Genomic DNA, 18,310 nt, shown 5'->3' on the forward strand with positions numbered 1-18,310 from the left:
GCATTATACATGGAAATCAAGGCAAGGGAATTCTACATTTTTGCTTTCTGGAGTTAGTCATGTTATTAATTGATTCAGAGACCAAGAGTAATTCATTTGGTAAGATATATTTCAGGAATGTTAAATATCAGGAAGAAAATATTTAGGCTATAATCACTGTTCTAGTGATTGTTCAAGGAAACGGATAGACTAAATACAGATAGCCTTTGTTTAATGATCCTTGGGTTCAGAATTTTCATTGCTATTGAGGTGACTGTATAACTTAGTGATGGTAATTGCAGAAGTCCTGGCTGCACACTGTTGTCCGGTGAGGACCCCACACATCTCCTGGCAGCCTCTACATTTTAATCCTTGATCACAGGGGCATGGCGATGGCTTTAACTTTGAGGACTGGTCATAACTCTCTATTTGTTTGATGCCATTGCAACTTCAAACAACAGCTGAACAAATGGTTGTTAAGTGAGGATATCAGTGTCAGAAAATACAAGCTGAAAAAATAAGCATTGGATCATTAAATAAGAAATAAAGTTCCAAATTTTAGAACCATAAGATCTTCTGAACAGAGAATAGCCATCTAATCAACAAAAGCTAGCAGAACTAGAATAACAACATGACTATGGAGAACTCTTTACTTAGCACAGAATATATATTCAGATTGGATGTAACAGTTGCTCTGGAACATCTCCTCAAATAGCTCTAATTTTGTACATATTTAAAAGGTTTCTGACCTTGTAAAATGTACCATAGTAAAATGTACTATGTAAAATGTACCATAGTGAATACATAATTCAGAGACAAGCTTTTAATTTTTTTTACGGTTAGTCTTCACTTACTGACCACCTGTTCAGTGCCTGTTCAAAGCAACGATGTAAAAAGGCAAACTTATGACTTGCCCTTAATGTTGTGGCCACTGCAGCATCCCTGAGGTCACATGATTGCTATTTGGACAATTGGCAAGCAATCCACATTTACAATGTTTGCACCATCCTTCAGTCACACAATTACCATTTGTGACCTTCACAGCTGGTTCCCAATAAGCAAAGTCAGTGGGGAACCTGGCAGGAAGTCATAACTTGTGATCAGATGGCAGTGTACTTAATGACCCATGGTGATTGGCCTAATAAGCAGCTGGCATTGATGTCTTAAGTTGGTAACATCTCAGATTTCATTTAACATCTGTACCACGTAATGACAGAATTGCCAACCCCAATTGCAGTAGGTGAGACCTACCTATATATTCTTTGTAAAGAAAAGTATCATGCACACAATAAAAAACCCTCACTAACTAAAAACTATGTTTTCAATATTAGTATTAGCTTCCTTAAGTAAAAAAGTTTGCATTCACTGCCATATAATTTCCACTGTATTTTATTTAATGCCCTTCAATCACCCACCCACCCCAAATTTAAAAATAAGATTAACTTACTGGTGGGATAAATGGCTCATCTGGGGCACAGTGATAGTTTTGTAGCAATGCATGCAGTTGTAAAGAATTGAGTTTAAAACAGGTACTATTAATATTAGGAATGTCTTCAGGAGAATACTTATCCATAGTAAGTAATGTAGTTGCCTAGAAAAAAAAGATGATTATAAGTAGATCCACTTTGGATTGGTTTAACATTACACATCACAAACCTAATCATCAAAAATGCTTGAGTTTTGTTTGTTCCCCATCATTTGTGTTTGTTTAGGAATGAACTGCAAGACGTATAGTATATATTCATTCCAAGCTAAATTAAAAGTGTTTCACCACATTTCTATGGAAATTTGACAGGCAAATTTATACTGAAAATTGTTTTAAGGAAATTTTTATAAGCCAAGTAACTCCAACTTTGCATATAGTTCACGTTTATGATTTTAAAAAATTCTCTTTTCATCCAAAAGGTAGTTAATAAGAGTGGTTCACAAAATATGATTGTAAATATGAATGTAATAAACATCATATACATTACGTATCTGATATTAGCACAATTGAGAAAGTCCAGAAATATTTCACAAGAAGAGTTCTCCACTCCTCTACTCGTTGTAGAATACCTTATGCCACCAGACTTGAAATTCTAGAACTAGAAAACCTTGAATTACGCTGTCTTCGGTCTGACTTAAGCATGGCATATAAAATCATACATTGCAATGTCCTACCTGTCAATGAATACTTCAGCTTCAACCATAACAACACAAGAGCACACAATAGATACAAACTCAAAGTTAACCGCACCAAACTTGATTGCAGGAAATACGACTTCAGCAATAGAGTGGTCAATGTCTGGAATACTCTTACCCGACTTTGTAGTTTCTTCCCCCAAACCCCAAAAACTTTAACCTTAGACTGTCTACTATTGACCTCACCCTTTCCTAAGAGGTCTGTAGGGGGCGTGCATAAAGCGCACCAACGTGCCTACCGTCCCTGTCCTATTGTTTCTCTTATTCTTTTATTTTTCTTATATGTACCCATTTCATGTATTCACAACTATGTATACACTTATACTTATTATCTTGTAAACAATTGGCAAATCAAATAAATAAATAAATAAATAAATAAAACATCAAATGACTATTTAAATAAATAGTCAATAAAATAGAACATCCAAAAGAGATAGATCTCCTAATTTATGAGGGCCATGAGAGGTCAAAAGACATTTTTAAAATTAAGTATGTTTGAAGCTGGCACTTGGCTGCACAGCATCCCATCTTATCATTTATTAAATATATATGGAACAATAAATAGAACTTGAGATTACCATATCCTTTCTGGTTGCCAGAAGACAGACCCAACAGGAAACGATTTTCAAAGTGTCTGTGCACTAATACTGTATTCACATTGAAAATTGTGCTGCATGATTTCCCTTTGCTAAATAGCAAGATCTCTTTATTTTCCTTTATCAAAAGTTCCCACATTCTTCACCAAAACATGAAGTGAGTTTGAAAAGATTCAGTTTAGCAACAACCAAGGATGTGTGTTTCTTTGAGTTCTGACTGACAAGAAACAAAGGAAATTTTCCTGCCTAGGTTATAATGGCTTCTACCTCTGTGTCAGTAATGTATCAGATAGCTGCCATCCTGTGACACTAAAATACAAGCCAGGAAACTATTTTATCTCTGCACTGTGCATGTATTAAAAGCCAGTAGGATTTAGTTATATTGTTCAAAAACACTAGCCATGCAGAAAAGCTCTGATGCAAATTTCTGCACTAACAGAAAAATATCAAGACAGCTCCACTTGGGAGGAAAAAGAAGAAAAACAATGCCTCCAGAAACTTCCATCCATAACTTAAAAATGACAGTTGCAGAAAGAAAGAAGGGGCTTTGTCAGAAATCATTTCATGCTGTTTGCATAGTAAAAATAGAATCATAGGATCACAGGGCTGGAAGGTACCTTGGAGGTTTTCTAGTCCAACCCCCTCCCCAAGCCATGAATCCTTATAACATATTAAATATTATAAAATAATATTACAAAATAATTTGAAATAGTACAAAATGTTGATGTCACAAAGTATGCTATATAGACTTATCCAACCAATTACCAAAAGCATACATCAATTTAGAATCAGCAGAGCTTTTGCACAATGAAATCGAAATACAGTACAGAACAGAATATGAAGTACAATCCAAGGCCTAAAACTGTCTAGTCTAGAAGAACCAAAAATCAGTAACATTATGAAATTTACTAGATTTTTCAACTTTTCAGACCACCCCTTTAAAACTGCACAGAAAAACCAGCCATACTTAGACAAACTGTCCCAACAGTTCTGAATACACAAAGGCAAATGAAGGACTTCCGGTTGAGCTTCTTCGGCGACAGACCGAAATCTGCGATCGTGCGCAGTTTCGATCTGTGCTCACCGCTGGAGCGCCCCGAGCCGGCTGGTTTCAGAGCTAAGCCACCCCGTAGAGGTGGTGAAGAGGGGGGAGACTGCCAGCAGGGTGAAGGAGAGTCGCATCTCTCCTCCCCAGCTGGCCATTACTCCCCTTCCCGAAGGCGGTTGCAGCGGTGGTCAGAAATGGCCACCTCAAAGGAGAACTCGACCGGAAAAGAATGTGCAGGAGGAAGATAAGAAGATAAAGTTTTGGTTGACCGGGTTGAATCCTGGAATTTGAACTATAAAGAACAGCACTGTTCCCAAAGAAGACTTGAAGCGGTGAATGAGAGAGGGAAGGGAAAGGATTTGGGTTTTTTTCTTTTCTTCCCTAAATTGACAACTAAGAGATTTAAGCAAGAAACTGGCAAAAATCCACTTTGACATTAACAGGTATTTAAACTGAAAATAAAATGTCAAAGGGATGATAAAGATTTCTGGATTCTCAGAAACTTTTAAAAGAAGGGAAAAAACAAAAGGGTGAGATCTGGAAAAATGGAGGAGACCACCTGGAAGTGAAAGGAATTAACAGTGAAACTTTAACAAGATTCCTAAAAGAAACATTTTAACTGAAACTTTGTAACAAGAGAACCCCAGGAAGAGAAAGTAGAAAAAAGAAGCAAGAAGAAACAGCTTTGGATTATTTGGATTACTTGGTGATTTTTGGATTTTTGGCTATTGGATCTAAAGGACTAAAATTAATCGGGTGGTTGTTTAAAAGTTTTTAAAATGGTATCACTCTTGGAAGAATTGAGAATGGAACTTAAAAAACAGAAAGAAGATGCACAAGAAGGAAGAGGTTCTTTTGGCTTCGTATTTCAATTTTTAGAAATTGAGATCCTGAACTATGAGAAACAACAAGAAATGCATGTAGAACAAGAAGGGCGGGACAAAGAAGAAGCCATCTTCAATGACCAAGTATTTCTATGTGGGGAAAAGAAAGGAAAGGGGGGAAAGAGAGTGAAAAATTTAAGATCTGAAAAAACAACCCCAAAAAAGAATAGTTTGAAAAGTAATTACATCAGGAAGAAACAGAAGAGAGGATTACAGAAGAGAGAATCAGAATTAGAGAGACAAGGGGTCAAAAAGGGAAGGGAGAAGAAGAGGGGGAAGAGGGAAAGGAAAAGAAATTATCAAGGACAGAAACAGGACATAGAGAAACAGGGAAAACGTACAAGGATTAAGCCTATTTAGTATAAGCCTATTTAGAAGACACAGAGATAATGGGTGAAAACTTAATTGAAAGGGGGATTCTGCAAGGGTACATAAGATAGTATTGTTATATTAGAAATAGAAATGAACTTTGAAAATAAGAAACAAGTGTGATTAAAATGATAGATAAAATACTCATTGTAATGTAATGGAATGTTTAATAAATAAATGAAATAAAGGGAATAAGAGAATGAAATTAAGAAAGGAGGGGAACATTTTAATTATTATAAATGTGTTATAAAAATTTAAGTGAAGAGAAATATGGAAAAAAATAATTATGGAAAGTTTATAACTGTTCACAAGGAAGTATGATATTTAATTGAAAATAAATGTTAAAGATGTTAAGATTTTAATGAATATTAATGATAGAATTGAATTGGAATGGAATGGGTGCTTTAGTTACATATATATAATTTTTTTTAAGTATATAGTGTGTATTTTAAGAATGTACCAAGCAGAATTCGATTGGAAGTTATGTGTTACATTGAATGTTATAATCTTAAAGTATAAATTGAAGCTTAAATAAGAGTTGAATGGATAAAAATTAAAAGATACAAAGGTGTTATACTTCAATTAGTAACTACAGGGAAAAATTTTGTTTAATGAGAAAAGAAAATATGGAATTGAAACAGCACAGACAAAAGTATAAATATAATGACTACAAAGATATCAAAACTTAGAAAAAGATATATATAAGTGAATTTAGAAAGGAATGAGATAATTAAAAGTAAGATTGAGAAAACTAAGGGAAGGGAAAAATTATTGAGAAAATGTTAAAATAGTAATAAGACATGGAATAGAACACAAAGATGAATATGAAATTGAATTTGTGTCCGTATGGAGAAGTGATAACCCGGGACCATGCTATTCTCAAAAAAAGAAATTGTACTTGTATTATGTTTTGTGAAAACCCAAATAAAATTTTTATTAAAAAAAATATACAAAGGCAAGCATCAGGCACAAATCAAACACTATGGAATCCCATATACTATACAGACTGAACATTAAATAGCACATTCTGAAATCTACTCATAAGAATTAGATCCACAATTAAATATTGCGTAAACATTTCCATCCAATTAAGAATTTTCAACAAAAACACCAGAGTTTATGGTACAGAAAGAAACTGGGTCAATAATATGGCAGAACTGAACAAAAAATATGGGGATTTCCTAATTTCCTAAAGCTATTTATTAAAGACAGTCTTATACAATTTGATGAATGTGTCTCAAAAGACTGTGAATTTATTTTTTTCTAATATACTCAAATACCTACTTGTACTATCCGACTGAGATGACAATCAGCAGCCAGCTCCAAACCCTGTTTTTCTGCCCAGGCTTCTATATGACCCAACTGTTGACGAATAATGGCTCCCCAGTAATGTGAACACAGTCCTGAATCTGGATCAGTAACCAATCTGTTAAAAAGCCACATGTTGATAAAATGAAATAGCTGGGAGAAGAGCTGTATTGTCAGGGCTGCATTCACTCTACATCGTCGCAACAGGGACATGGCTCCAGTTAATGTATGCAAGACATCATCTACAAGAAAAAAGTTGCACATGACAATTATTCAGCAATAAATTCTAAATGGAACTATGCAACTATGTTAATATCAAAAGCTAAAGTCTAAATGGAAATCTTTATTACAGAAAGATAACACTGAACATCTTACATTACTTTACAATATATCACATTATATTATAAATTTTTAATATTAATATAATATATAATATAAATATATTGATATGGATAAAAATAAGCTTTTATTATTTTAATCCTTTACTGCTTTCTCTGACTCTGACTCTCAGAAACAAAAACAAGCAGTTGGCTATTACTATTGTATAATTAGCAAGTCGCCAAATCTGTTACCTTAGTTGTAACATAAACAGTATATAAACATGGGAGCAGCAGTCTTTTTCTTATTTGCATCTACAATCTATAATAAATTAAAGGTCACATGTTTCCCTATTTAAGCCATAAACAAGTTAATTAAGGAATCCACTGGTGATTTATAGTTATTCATTCCTTCTCAATATAGTTTTATTATTGGGTATTCCAAAACTACTCATCACGTCAAAGTTTAACTGAGTTTCTTCTAAACTTTGCACATTTTTTTTAGTAATGCTACCATCTAAATCCTACTCTACAGTATTTCAGTATTCCACTATTCCACTTTCAGTAAAATAATATAAACCATTGAAGTTTATGTAAAGTATCTTTTCTCCACAATGAAGTTATATATGAGTTTACTGTAAGACCCTCTTAGAGCATAATTATAATATTTATTTACATCTCCACAGGTAAGTTTGTGTACTTACATTAACAAGTACATTCTAATATCACACAAACAATAATGTAATGGATGACCTGGTTTTCAGTAGGTGGCCAAGTTCCCTAAATAAATAAATGTCTTTATTTATAGGTAAATAAAATATTTCTTATTGTGCATGAATATACTCAGCAGGGTTTCCTAACATTCTCGTTATGCTATCACAGTCTTGTTAAGATAACATACGTTATAATTAATATAACATAAAATATTCTAACCTATTTTAGGTCTTTGAGGATTATTCTCTTCTGGATCATCAAGGAATGCAGGCATGTAGTTATTAAGCTCTGACTGAAGACAGTGGACTAAGTATCTGAAAAAGTAAATTGTGTGAAACTGGTGAATAGTAGACAAATAAGTTCAAGCTTGTAGTGCTATGAAAAATAATTTCATTACAAACACAGAAAAATCTACATCTCCCAGATGTTCCCTATATGTATCACCTCAAAAATAAGTCCCATTGTTCTGTGGTGCTTATTTTCAAACAAGTATTATAGTAGCATACATACATTGTGTGTGTGTGTGTGCGCATGTGCACACAGCCTACACACACACATACACATATCACAAGTTGTGAAACATCTGTTACATTATTTCCAAGAAATAGAAATATTCTGGCACTAAAATTGAATTAAAATATTAAAATTTGGACCAGCACAAATTTATAAAAAATTAACAAGTATCTCAAATTAATTATTTTATGGCACTATTATTTTTGTGGGAGGAATTACTGATTGATTTCCCTACTTAACAAGTTAGGAAAGGTGGACAGTGTAAAGGAATTTCATATATTTAACATTTTTTACCTGATTTTTCTTTTGGGGGGATGGGAAGGTATCTTAAATTTCAGGTTGTCTTTAGGGAGGGGGAGCTACCTTAATTTTAAAATACTATGCTAATCCAATATTCCTGAATACTCCTTAGAGCTCCAAACTGAATGTTTCTTTTATAATCATACAATAATTTATAATTTTTCAGAATATAGTAACTATGCTGGTATATGTAACAAAATTATTTTAAAAATTAGAAAGAATACACATCAGAACAGTTACACTTTTAGAAACATATTATTTTGTTTCCAAACAGATTTAGAATTTGTTTATCAGAATAAACAATTTCTCATTAAGAAAAATTAAAACGGACCCACAAGCATAAATTAGTTTTTCTTACTTAAATGCCATCTGAACTAGGTGTGCCAAAACATCTTGAGCATCTAATGTGATTCGGCTTAAGTCTCGATCCTGCTTAATAAAGTTTAGCAACTCAGATGCATTTGCCATCCAAAAAGCAAGTGCGCCAGCAATATTCTTCTGTTTCTGCAAATATTGAAAAAGGGCTGTAAACATCAACATAAATTCATCCTGTATTTCAACTTTCATTGTCAAAGGCTCTGTTAGATAGACCAGTACCAACTAATAACCAAACATATCTCAGTTACCAGATATTTGCAAAGAATTTATATGAAACTGCAAATAATACATAGTGCATGTTACAACTGCTTTAAATTGCAAGTTGAATGACAAAATATTAAATTTTCCAAATGCTGTTAATGAAATGGATTTAGCATGTTGTCATGAAATGTTGAAAGCTTAGATGTATGCATTATCTGGTAATCTGTATGTGTGTGAGCACACATTCTTTAATACACACTGTCACCCAGATACTGCCTAGTCACTGGCTTTGACACTAAGCAGTATCAAGTACTGATCTATCTCACCCTTTCCCGACCACAAAGGCTAGGCCAGGCAACCTCAGATGAGATCCAAAGAACAGAACCACAGACAAAATAAACAAAAAAGGAAGGGAAAGAACTTTTGTCATTACATCTCTGTACTGAAGTGCGTTAAGCAGAAATTATGAAATGCTGATAGGCTGCGCAGTCAAAAAAGGATTTTAGTACTGCATGTTCCAGTTGCTGAATGAGTGTTATGTTCAATCCAGCTGTAGAAATACTGTATTTTACATGGAAGCAGCATGAGAAACTGAGCTAAGCCAACATAGCTAGGATCAGTTCCCAGCAATATATCCTACCTGATCAACCTGGTCTACCTCCTGGAGAAAAACGAAGGAAATCAAACAGAAGAAAGAAACTTGTGAACAATCATGACATTTTGGAAATGAAACACTAAAATATGAAAGCACAAGACTTATGCTCAGTCACATTAAAACATTTCACTGGGGGAACATGATATAACTGAGAAATTAAAAGAGATATATATATACACACACGAGAACTTTTTAGAGGAAGTCCAAGTTTTTCCTCCAGCCAATCTATGTATATATGCATTAATACCAATAGTATAATCCTACATGGAATAATGTCTAAATCTGTCCATGGAAGCCAGTAAAGTCTTCTATCTTGGCAATTCTTCACCACACTAGCCATAACAGTTAGTAACAGTATTGTTAGAGAAATAAAAATAAAACCTCTACCAAACAAAATAATGCATTCATTCAAAACTTTATACTTAGGATCCAGGATTTCCTAAGCCACTCTTATATTACTTCTCTATCGTCTCACTTACTGTTTCTCACTATCATTTTCTATGCCTCCAAATAATACTTCCAAACCACTGAAACAATGCTTCACAGCAAGATCAGAGACTTAAGACCACACAGATATTCAGGGTAAGCCATGGGAAGTGCTGCAGGAAAAGGAGGAGCAATGGCTTAGCAGCTCACCTTGACAGACTTCCTTGGCCAAGTGGGCCATTGTTGCTATTTGAAAGAATCTCCTACCAAGCAATACAAACGAAACTGAATGAAACTGAAATTGTACAAGAAAGGGAAAGAGGTTGCTAAGGAGGATAGGTTGATCCACCCTACAACAGTGTCTGCTGGGTAAGAACTTAAACATCAAACAACATTTCCGTCCTAGGCAAAAGAAGTCTCAATCAGGCAAGGAAAGAGAAGAGAATGGAAAGCACAAAAGGAACAATATTTTTGCTCAGCAACAAACGAGGGGAAAGGGCAAGATTGTTGTACTCATATCCCCCATAAACCATCATTGCAGATACAATTAAAAAAAACAAAATTAAATACCAAGCCAATCATAAAATAAAGTATTAGTCTTTTGGTTAATGAAAAGTGCTGCCAATTAAATAGCCAAACTGAATAGGCCCCATGTGTAGCTTTCTTTTACGAGTGGTTATGCTTCACAGTAAAGCTCTTTTGTTTAATATATCTTTTGTTTAATAGAATATTAGTGATATTCATGATTGGTTTTTTTCAATTTTGACCACTACAGGTTTTTTTTTTTATAAAAGATCTTTAGTGCTATAGCCCCTGAGGTAACAAAGTTGTTTTCCTGTGGTATTCATGCAATCTAAATTTTTCAAGAGAAAATAGAAATGTACTAATTTGAATATAATTACTGGGGATAGACAAGGGAGATTCTTTTTCTTACTTTTTATATTAGTTTCTTGTATCAGTTTTATACATATAATACAATTCTTAATAAAATTATTGAAGCAATAATTATAGGTCATTATTATGCAAAAATGTTACCTATTTTTTAAATCTGCATGAAAGACTAACAGGAACTAGTTCAGACAATCACCATAAGTCAAAGACTCACTCAAAGTCACACATATATACACAATGCCTGTCTCATAGAGTATGAGGCGGTGCAGCTAAGCCTGCTAAATAAGATGGCAGCCTGCTTTGAGAAGTGTTCTACTGGCTTCTATTAAACAGTTTTTGCACATTGGTCCTTGCAGAATCATACTTCAGATCTGCAGCATCATTAAAGTAACAGGAGACATGTGAAGACAGAAACAAGACAATTTAAAAGAAAATGAAAATTGAAACACTTAATAAATTGGCTGCATAACTAGGAATATGTTGTTCATATAAATGGAATTATTTGGACACAGAATATAAAAAATAGAGTGATGCTCAAGTTATGGCACCACTTTATATTTAAAAGCTTGCTATATTTAATTATAATTATTATCAATAATAATTTATTGTCCCTGCATAGATGGATAACAGTTTGGATCCAGAGTGTTCATTCCATAAACAGAAGTAATCTTCCCATGACTGAAATCTTGCTGAAGAACACAGTTCACAATTCATCTCCTCCCTACCACTGCCACCCACATCTTTTCATCTTCTTACCAACTTTCTATGCAGTTTTTCTGGAGGAACTGACCCACCAGCCCACAATTTTTGGGAATTACCCACCCACAGCCATCAGCCGAAACATGTGGAAACAGTTTTTTTTTATTCACAGCAACTTTCATTAAAAAGACAGAATGACAGGATAGTAACATGATTACCATCATATTCCACAAAACTGAACCAATATTGATAAGTCAAATAAAATTTGAAGATAATTTGAAATAGATTTATGTATCAATAAAACATATGAATATTAACACTAAACGATCTATAACAGATCGTTTGTACATCCTGTTCACCATTCCATATCAAGAAATATCACTGTTTTTAAAAAACATTTTCCATATTTTTTGTAGGTTCATTGCAAATGTCTGACTGCAGTTTGGTCGCAACAAGAATTATTTCATACACAATTACAAATGGCATTATTATATCCAAAACAAACTGTGCTTATGATCTCTAATATAAATGCAACTTGGTAAAAACAATCCTGCAAAAGCAGTCTTTTTTGTGCATGTAAAAACATTAGTAGGTTCTCAGACCGAAACTCACTTGTATAACTCCTTCCATCATTTTCACCATCTTGTTGACTATTGCAATGACTTTATGAGTTCTTTCAGCAGGACTGATGTCGGGTCTGTACTGGCTTGATAATACATACCGACATGTCATGTACAGAACGTAAGTAGGCGATAGCTTAAAATGCACTGTTGAGCTATTGGTGTAATTGATGATGGCAGACAAAAAAGCATCCTCAGCTGAAGAACAAAACAAAAAAGGGATAAACTAACTCTGAATTGAAAAATCTAAGAAGCAATAGTAAGACACCATTTCAAAAAAAACCCCAAATTAAATTATTGGGATCACTTTCATAACTCAAATGTTAACACCAAAATATTTTTACAAGATTAAATTACTGAAAATTAAATAGTAAAGGGCAATAACAGGCAAGTAAAGCAAAATGCAAAAAGGAATTTAATAAATCTGTATCAGAGAACTCTAAATAATGTCCATACCACTAATTTAAATGAATTTTCCCACCATTAACCTAAAACATGGCAATTAATTTAGTAACATTTCTGATTAATTTTATACATGGATGTGGAGTTATTCTTGTCTTAATGACATAATCAAAACCATGCATTTAGCGTAAAGTATTTGATGCCATGATCACTGCTAGCAACATTGGCAAAATGGCTGCAGATTAATCCATTTCGTCTTTCTTGGGCTGCTGCTTTCTAAAATATTTAACAGAGTAGGCCTATCTTAAATTAGAAAGTTCATTCTTGTTAACTAAAGCAGATCCGAATAACTAAGGGCTCTGACCAAATTCAGGACAAAACTAGTATTTTTAAATTGGATTTTATATTCCACATCATATGGAATCAGAAAGTTGCTTGCAGACATGAACTTAAACACTGATTATTTTTATATCATTATTGCAGACAGTCAATTTTTATATTCAATATTATCAAAATAAAACATTTTGTAATAAAAATCATTGTTACTCTTCATTATTTTTGTAAATAAAAATACATACTTACAGTTTTCTCTGAATTCAACACTTGCAGGTAGTATCAATTCTGGACCATCCTGAAGTCTAGAGGCAGAAAGCAGATCTTCAGAAATCCAGTTCAAAGAGAACAAATTAATTTCACTTTCAAGAGATAAAGATTTTTCCAAAGGTTTTTGTTTTATGGTTGTGTACATTTTTATGTATACATATGAAATACAAAAACACTGGCACACAGGAATTATATCGCGTTACTTTCCTGCTCTTACTATTAGATTCACTGAGGTTACATTTGCTGAAAAGACAGCAAGCCTACTTGAATTGAAGGTCTGCACTATTAATGCATTTGAAGCACACAATTTCTTGTTCAAGACAGTTCGCCATCTACTGTAATTAGATCACGTTACTTAAACTTATAACCAGGGAAAACAAAAGTGAACAAGAGGTTTATTTATAAACTATATTATAAAAGTGTTACATAAGGGAGGGTTGTTGATCAGATAGCTTATTCAAGAGTAGTCATCTGATAGATTTCAGTATGCCTCAGTACCCAGAAGTAAAGACTCAGGTAGTATAAGTAGAAAACAAGAGAAAGAATCTCAAAATATGAAGGTTTGGAGATTAAGTCAGCACTTTTAATTTGGCTGAATAATAAGTTATGAGCCATTGAAAATAGTAAATACTGGTATTATATGATTATGATGTCTATTTTTAATTTATTTCAGAAATACAATCTGCAGGTGAATAGATTACAGTACTTACAGAAATATTAAATGCTGAATAGTGTTTGCCAGCTTTAATTAATTTCTCACATAATACTAGATTTAGCATGGCTTAAAAGAAAGCTCCCCCCCCTCCCCCCCCAAAAAATAAGGTTGCTTCAAGCATGTGACAAAACAAATGTAGTTTTTTATGGAGATTATCAATCATCATGGTTGTCTCAATGGTACTTTTCAAAAGACATTTGGACTTTCTTGTTTTCCCCCCTGAAAACATTTCACTTCTCATCCAAGAAGCTTCTTCAGTTCAGAAAGCCATAGTAACTGAAGAAGCTTCTTGGATGAGATGTGAAACATTTCAAGGAAAAAACAAGAAAGTCCAGTTGCCTTTAAAAAGCTCTTTGGGATTTCAAATTAGTTGTGATCCAAAGAAGTAAAAAAACCTTGACCACCCCAAGACAATGGTTCCACCATGAAGAACTGAACACAAGTAGTTTGCTCCCCTTTCACCACATGGCCTCAAATGCAAGAAGAGTTGGGAATTGTCCAGAAAGAAACTCTATAGGCAGGATATTAGATAAGTATGAACAAATTGTAACAAGTAAAAAAAGGTACTTTACAGAATTTGTGGCATACTATGGCTGGCAATGGCTGTAAAATTTAAAAAAAAAACACTAGTATCTTAATAAAAGATATAACCTATTATTTGGAAAGACCTTTCAAAGTATTAGTTTTCTCCATAAAAATACATTCAACTTTCTTCTCAAACCCGCCTATTGTGTTTTTTTTTAATTTAAAAATAATGCTCTTTAAATTTTAGTCACAAAATTTTAAAAAGTATTTTTGGTACCTGCCATCCTGCTTGTGATAATCTTGCTGTTCTATTCTGATCATTGGTTTCACCATGCTTCGTTCAGCTGTGCTAGAAGTTGACATTCTGTCACAGTCCAATCTATTGCTGCTCTGCTCCATACAACATATATCCAAAAGTTGTTTTAGTGGATTTAAATGTACTTTCATATAAAATTACGAATCATCACAAGTTTCTTAAATATTTATCTTATTAAATCTAGTAATAGTGAACATGCTTTCTGAAAACTGTCTTTCTAAAACCAAATAAGCAAATGTTTCATCTGAAGATTCCCTGTTCATTCCCATGTGGCATTCCAACAAATCTCCTCTCAATATTTTGCATAAATTCCATGAAAATATTATTTGACAAATCAATGTGAAAAGGACTGCCTGAACTTTAAAAATAAATCATCGAATCATTCAAAGCACTAAACAGAAAACTGAATGGTTATACTGAGATGTTCCTGTGTTCTTTAATATATTTAAAGTACCAACTGTTAAGTCTGATAATAGTCATGCTATTCAGACTAATAATCTGTTACCTTGCTTGTAGATAATCCTGTTACACTTTGGATGTCTCCTTCCAAATCAAAAGTAGTTTCTTGTACACCTCTGAGAAGGCAATATACATTCAAGAACTACATGATTAGGAACATTCAGCAAACATTAAGCACAGATAATAAAAGCAATTCTTACATAATTGTTCAGTAATTATCATTGTTAGCAAATTCACTGTGTATTTGATTCACATAAAAGTATAAAGTATCTGAAAGTGTTAAGAAGGGGTGTGCACATTTCAGTTTAAACTATTTTGAGCATGTAATTTTACATTTTAAGTTTGTGAAATGTCCTGGGCATTTTGAAAGTATCTTTGGATCAAACAGAGCTGACCCTAGCTCAAAATAATAGATTCACATTTGAAGTGGAAACCTTCAAAGTGCTCAATATGATTCAAAATCTATCTTCCTTCCTACCTACCTAAATGTAGGCAACCTTTTATTTTTTCCAAGCCTAGACATTTCATTTATCAGTTATTCTATCAATCTTGGATACAGTGGAGAAATGTTTTAACTACTATAGTATTTCAGCATCTCTCATTCTGAAATCTGATTTCAGACAATGTAAAATACCATGAAATACTTTTCCTCTGAATTTATTTCAGATTTTTTTTAAATGGATGGAACAAAAATTAACAGTCATACTTTCAGTGGATTTGCTAACAATTATTATTTATTGATTTCAAGACAGAAATACCATGTTATTTTAAAGATCTCAAATACTTAATTAGCAATTGTCAATAGGCGATTCTTTTCTATTGATATAAATTGAATTTTAATACTGCATGACACTACGTATTTTTATAATGTAACAAGATCCTGCAAGAATTGCAGTTAATGTATTTAAATACATTAAATGTATGTATATTTGCTTATTTCATCATATTACAGGGTACTGATACTTTTTGTTTATGTTAGTATTTTTTCTAAAAATAAATTAGCAGACCCAGTAGACTTTAGATCCAATACAAGATTGAAACAGCTTTTGTCATCCTAGAATAAGATCTATATTGGAATCTAAACAAAAGGAGAACAATTCTAATTGAATGACTGAACTTTACAGCAAAAAAAGTATCCTTCTTAGACAAGGATGAACTTCGGAAATACTAGACATAGGCAAAATGCCAATCAGTCTCAAAAGATGATAAACAGGGTAGGTCTTATGTTGATGAAAACAGACTTTTTAAGGATTATGCTCATATTGTACAACTCCCTACATTGGAAAGTAGGTGACTTCCTACCATTCAGATGACCTTTTGCCATCAGTTACTTAAGACCCTCTTTATGATGGTATTAGCTTCAGTATCAAAATAAATTCAATTTTAATTACTACAATTTCCCTCTTCTATAACTCTTCTTTGTAACTTTCAGTAGCATCATTTATAATGTTTTTAGTTGCCATTAGTTGCCTAAATAGTCCATAAGAAGGGTAAAATATAAATGTATAAATTGATTTCTGCTAATGTACAGTATTATTAAAATCCTAACATTTAATCTAATTATGAAGACATGTGAATTGCAGAAGATTTCATACAATGGAGAACAATTACTGGTGAGCAAATTAACATCATTATCAGTTGGCACATTTCATAAAAACACGATACATCCTCACCATCTTAAATAATTTTCTAAATTTGAGATTACTTCTTAAAAACTGTGGATTTACCCAGATTTGAGACGTGAACTTTTGACCATGTGGCTTGCATCTAGACGTCCTTTAGGAATATGATCTTGAATGGGGTCCACAAATTTAAATACATGAGAGGTCCCAAACTGAACTTTCATACCACTTTGCAGCATAGTGGTCTCAGAGATCCGTTGACCTTCTACGTAAGTTTCAGCATCAATGCTTCTGGGAGTCACTGTAACAACTCCATCCATGTTAGTAAGGTCACAGTGGTGTGATTGAATTCCTGGACCAAATAACTGACGATACAAATAATCAAAGCAAAAAAATCAGGATTTTTAAAAAATATATAATAATAAATGTGCAATCATCTATATAACTCAAAGAGATATCCATTTTTTCTTATTAAACCACAAATTGGTTGCAAATTGATGGCATATAAGCAATCATCAACCTAACATTATATAAGCAGAACAGAGTTGGTAGACTGTAATGGGATCAATAATTAATTAATTGGTAATCAATTCATTTCTAGTAATAATGCTCTTATTGTAGAAAGTTACCATTTATTAATATTTAGGCTATTTCAATATATCACAATTTGCACCTTTAACTACTAAAATGTAGCAATAAAATTCATTTTTAAAAAAACCAAATAATCATTTAATTTTTTACTATGTTTTATCTTGTTGAAGCAAACTAAGAACATTTATTACTAAGAAGTGATTGCAAACTTGAAATGAGATCTGTTCCACAGTATGTTTCCAACCAATTTTATGCTTTTATTTATTTATACTAAGATGTGTTGAACTGACAATTTTCTCACTCAATAATTCCTGCCTAAATATATCCTTTAATATTTCTGTGGTTGTGAATTATTTTTGGAAGTAATTATAGTAAAATGTTTAATGAAGACAGAAACCATAATTGACAAAATCTATGAACACAGAACAAAATGACACAAAAGTATTTTAGAAATCATTGATGAAACAGAAGCAAATTATATTTTGCATTTATTCAAATTTAATCTAAGTCATGATTAATTAATACAAGACAGTGCTTTAGGCTTGTGAGGACCTTTATCCTCTCAAAATCCATTTGGCACATTAGGAATCCAATACTTCTGAATACAATTTAAAATATATCACAAGTGCCAGCATAGCAACAATATGGATGAAGAGACATTTGTGGATTTGCTAATTTGCAAATCCACATTTTTGCAGATCACTATTTGGTGGGCTTTTTACAAATAGCAATAGACTTATATACTGCTTTACAGCCTTCTCTAAGTGGTTTACAGAATCAGCATATTGCCCCCAACAATCTGGGTCCTCATTTTACCAACCTTGGAAGGCTGAGTCAACCTTGAGCCGATGAGTGATCAAAACTTCTCATACAAGGAAAGTTAAAACATAAAGCCAAGATCCTTATGACTCATTTCAAAATGATAGAACACACACCTATATTAGCCTTGAACAGACTCAAAGATTGTCTCTTTTCCCATCTACTGAATACACAGTTGT

General features: G+C 33.0%; 1 protein-coding gene across 39 annotated transcripts in view; it reads right to left on the reverse strand.

Moving 5' to 3' along the window:
- AFDN (afadin, adherens junction formation factor) overlaps positions 1-18,310 on the reverse strand; it is a 99,277-nt gene that overhangs the window by 26,913 nt on the left and 54,054 nt on the right. For 23 of the 39 annotated variants that reach the window (XM_087968566.1, XM_087968761.1, XM_087968641.1 and 20 more), the window contains 10 exons: positions 16,827-17,086; positions 15,146-15,215; positions 14,602-14,714; positions 13,064-13,119; positions 12,072-12,277; positions 9,429-9,449; positions 8,568-8,713; positions 7,616-7,710; positions 6,342-6,607; positions 1,427-1,570 (listed from right to left, as the gene is read on the reverse strand). In XM_087968566.1, the coding sequence (XP_087824692.1) occupies positions 1,427-1,570; positions 6,342-6,607; positions 7,616-7,710; positions 8,568-8,713; positions 9,429-9,449; positions 12,072-12,277; positions 13,064-13,119; positions 14,602-14,714; positions 15,146-15,215; positions 16,827-17,086 (1,377 nt within the window). The remainder of the gene's footprint in view (positions 1-1,426; positions 1,571-6,341; positions 6,608-7,615; positions 7,711-8,567; positions 8,714-9,428; positions 9,450-12,071; positions 12,278-13,063; positions 13,120-14,601; positions 14,715-15,145; positions 15,216-16,826; positions 17,087-18,310) is intronic. The other 16 variants (XM_087968824.1, XM_087968775.1, XM_087968681.1 and 13 more) reach the window with 1 other exon arrangement.

The sequence above is a fragment of the Notechis scutatus genome, chromosome 1 (genome assembly GCF_049901735.1).
Source record: "Notechis scutatus isolate UNSWTSFEM ecotype Mainland chromosome 1, rNotScu1.2, whole genome shotgun sequence".
Taxonomy (NCBI): Eukaryota; Metazoa; Chordata; class Lepidosauria; order Squamata; family Elapidae; genus Notechis; species Notechis scutatus.